At 51.9% G+C, this 1,764-nt stretch overlaps 1 protein-coding gene across 1 annotated transcript in view; it reads left to right on the top strand.

The window, feature by feature from the left end:
- Positions 1-1,764, top strand: part of DNMT1 (DNA methyltransferase 1) — a 41,285-nt gene that overhangs the window by 28,855 nt on the left and 10,666 nt on the right. Inside the window, exons 24-27 of the mRNA XM_018574153.1 lie at positions 343-433; positions 513-632; positions 1,194-1,476; positions 1,567-1,708. Of these exons, the coding sequence (XP_018429655.1) occupies positions 343-433; positions 513-632; positions 1,194-1,476; positions 1,567-1,708 (636 nt within the window). The remainder of the gene's footprint in view (positions 1-342; positions 434-512; positions 633-1,193; positions 1,477-1,566; positions 1,709-1,764) is intronic.

The following is a 1,764-nucleotide window of genomic DNA, read 5'->3' as shown; positions in this document are numbered from 1 at the left end:
ACCTCTCGATCCTGTCACGGCTCTGCCGTGAAAGGGGGAGGGGCTGGATTCCCCTCTCCCCGATCTGCCAGCGCTGACTGGCGGAACGGGAGGGGGCGGGTACAGCTGGCTCTGCCTCTAGATAGGCAGAGCCAGCTGTCACTCACGCAGCTGGGCGGATCCCGTCATCTAAGTCGGGATCCGCTGCGGCGTCTCAGTATACCGCGAGCTGTAGCTCCCTATATACTGAGCCTAGGGTGACGGGGAGGACGCTAGTTTGTGTCCTCCCCTGAGGAGAACTATGGGGAAAAGACCTGACCCCATAGTTATCCTTTTAACCATTTTTTTTATTTTTTCTTCCAGGCCTACAGTGCAAAAACTAAAAGCTTTGAAGACCCGCCCAATCATGCTCGTACTTCCATGAACAAAGGGAAAGGAAAAGGCAAGGGCAAAGGTACTGACCCATTTCACTTGTTAGTTTTGCAGAAGGCTGAAAATCTGCCCGCGCCTCAACTTGTTCCATTCTTTTATAGGGAAGGGGAAAACTTCTGCTCAGTCCGAAGATCGAAAACCAGCCGATCAGCTGCCTAAACTCCGAACGCTGGACGTGTTCTCGGGCTGTGGCGGGTTGTCTGAGGGCTTCCATCAAGCAGGTGAGATTTCGATGCTCTACCTGTAGACATCCCTGCAGGAGCATGGTTCCTCTGTGCTTGCGTGGCTTTCCTCCGGTTTCCTCCCACACTTCAGACATGCTGGAAGGTATTGGCCCTGTGTATGCATATGGGACAGGAACCTTTAGATTGTAAGCTCCTCAGGGGCGGAGACTGTATATGGATGTGCGCTGTGTAAAATTGTTGGCGCTGCATAATTTTCCTGTCACCAATGTTGAAGCTGCTGGAGATTAATCGCATGGGGGGCTTCTAGTTAGGGAGGAGCTGTCCTCGGGTCAGCCATGCTGGTGCCACACAAGGTATAGGGAGGCTTCCAGAGGGAATGCGGAAGTGAATGGCTTTCTCATAAGGGAAATCTTGCAGCATGTGGAAGGAGTGCGACTAGAGAAGACCAGATTGGCTGGAGAAGCATTGGCAGTCCAGGCAAATGGCAGGATCAACCGGCAAAGGAAGTTCAGTTTTAGAGATGTCAGTGTTTTTCATGGACAGGAAGTCTTGTGCATTCCTCCACCTCTCCCTAAATTCCCCCTAAACCTTCTGCAGGGATATCCGAGACCAAGTGGGCCATAGAGATGTGGGAGCCGGCCGCCCAGGCCTTCAGGCTGAACAATCCTGGCACCACGGTGTTCACTGAAGATTGTAATGTTCTTCTGAAGCTGGTCATGTCGGGAGAGAAGACCAACACCCTGGGCCAGAGGCTGCCGCAGAAAGGAGATGTGGAAATGCTGTGCGGTGGCCCTCCTTGTCAAGGCTTCAGCGGTATGAACAGGTTCAACTCCAGAACCTACTCCAAGTTCAAGAACTCCCTAGTGGTTTCCTATCTCAGGTGAGCGGCTCGGATAGAACCTGATAACATGGTGTAGAACGCTCCGTGGGTGTGACTGGACATCGCTCACCTGTGTATCTTCTCTTGCAGCTATTGTGACTATTATAGACCCAAATACTTCCTGCTGGAGAACGTCAGGAATTTTGTGTCCTTCAAAAGCTCCATGGTGCTCAAGCTCACTCTGCGCTGTCTCGTGCGGATGGGTTACCAGTGTACTTTTGGAGTGCTCCAAGTAAGTGTTAAGCCCAACCTTCATCATAGGGGTGTGTTAGAGCTCATCGCTTTATA

The sequence above is a fragment of the Nanorana parkeri genome, unplaced genomic scaffold (assembly GCF_000935625.1).
Source record: "Nanorana parkeri isolate BGI_ZX_2015 unplaced genomic scaffold, ASM93562v1 scaffold2772, whole genome shotgun sequence".
NCBI lineage: Eukaryota > Metazoa > Chordata > Amphibia > Anura > Dicroglossidae > Nanorana > Nanorana parkeri.
This window is presented reverse-complemented; position numbering and strand designations above follow the sequence as displayed.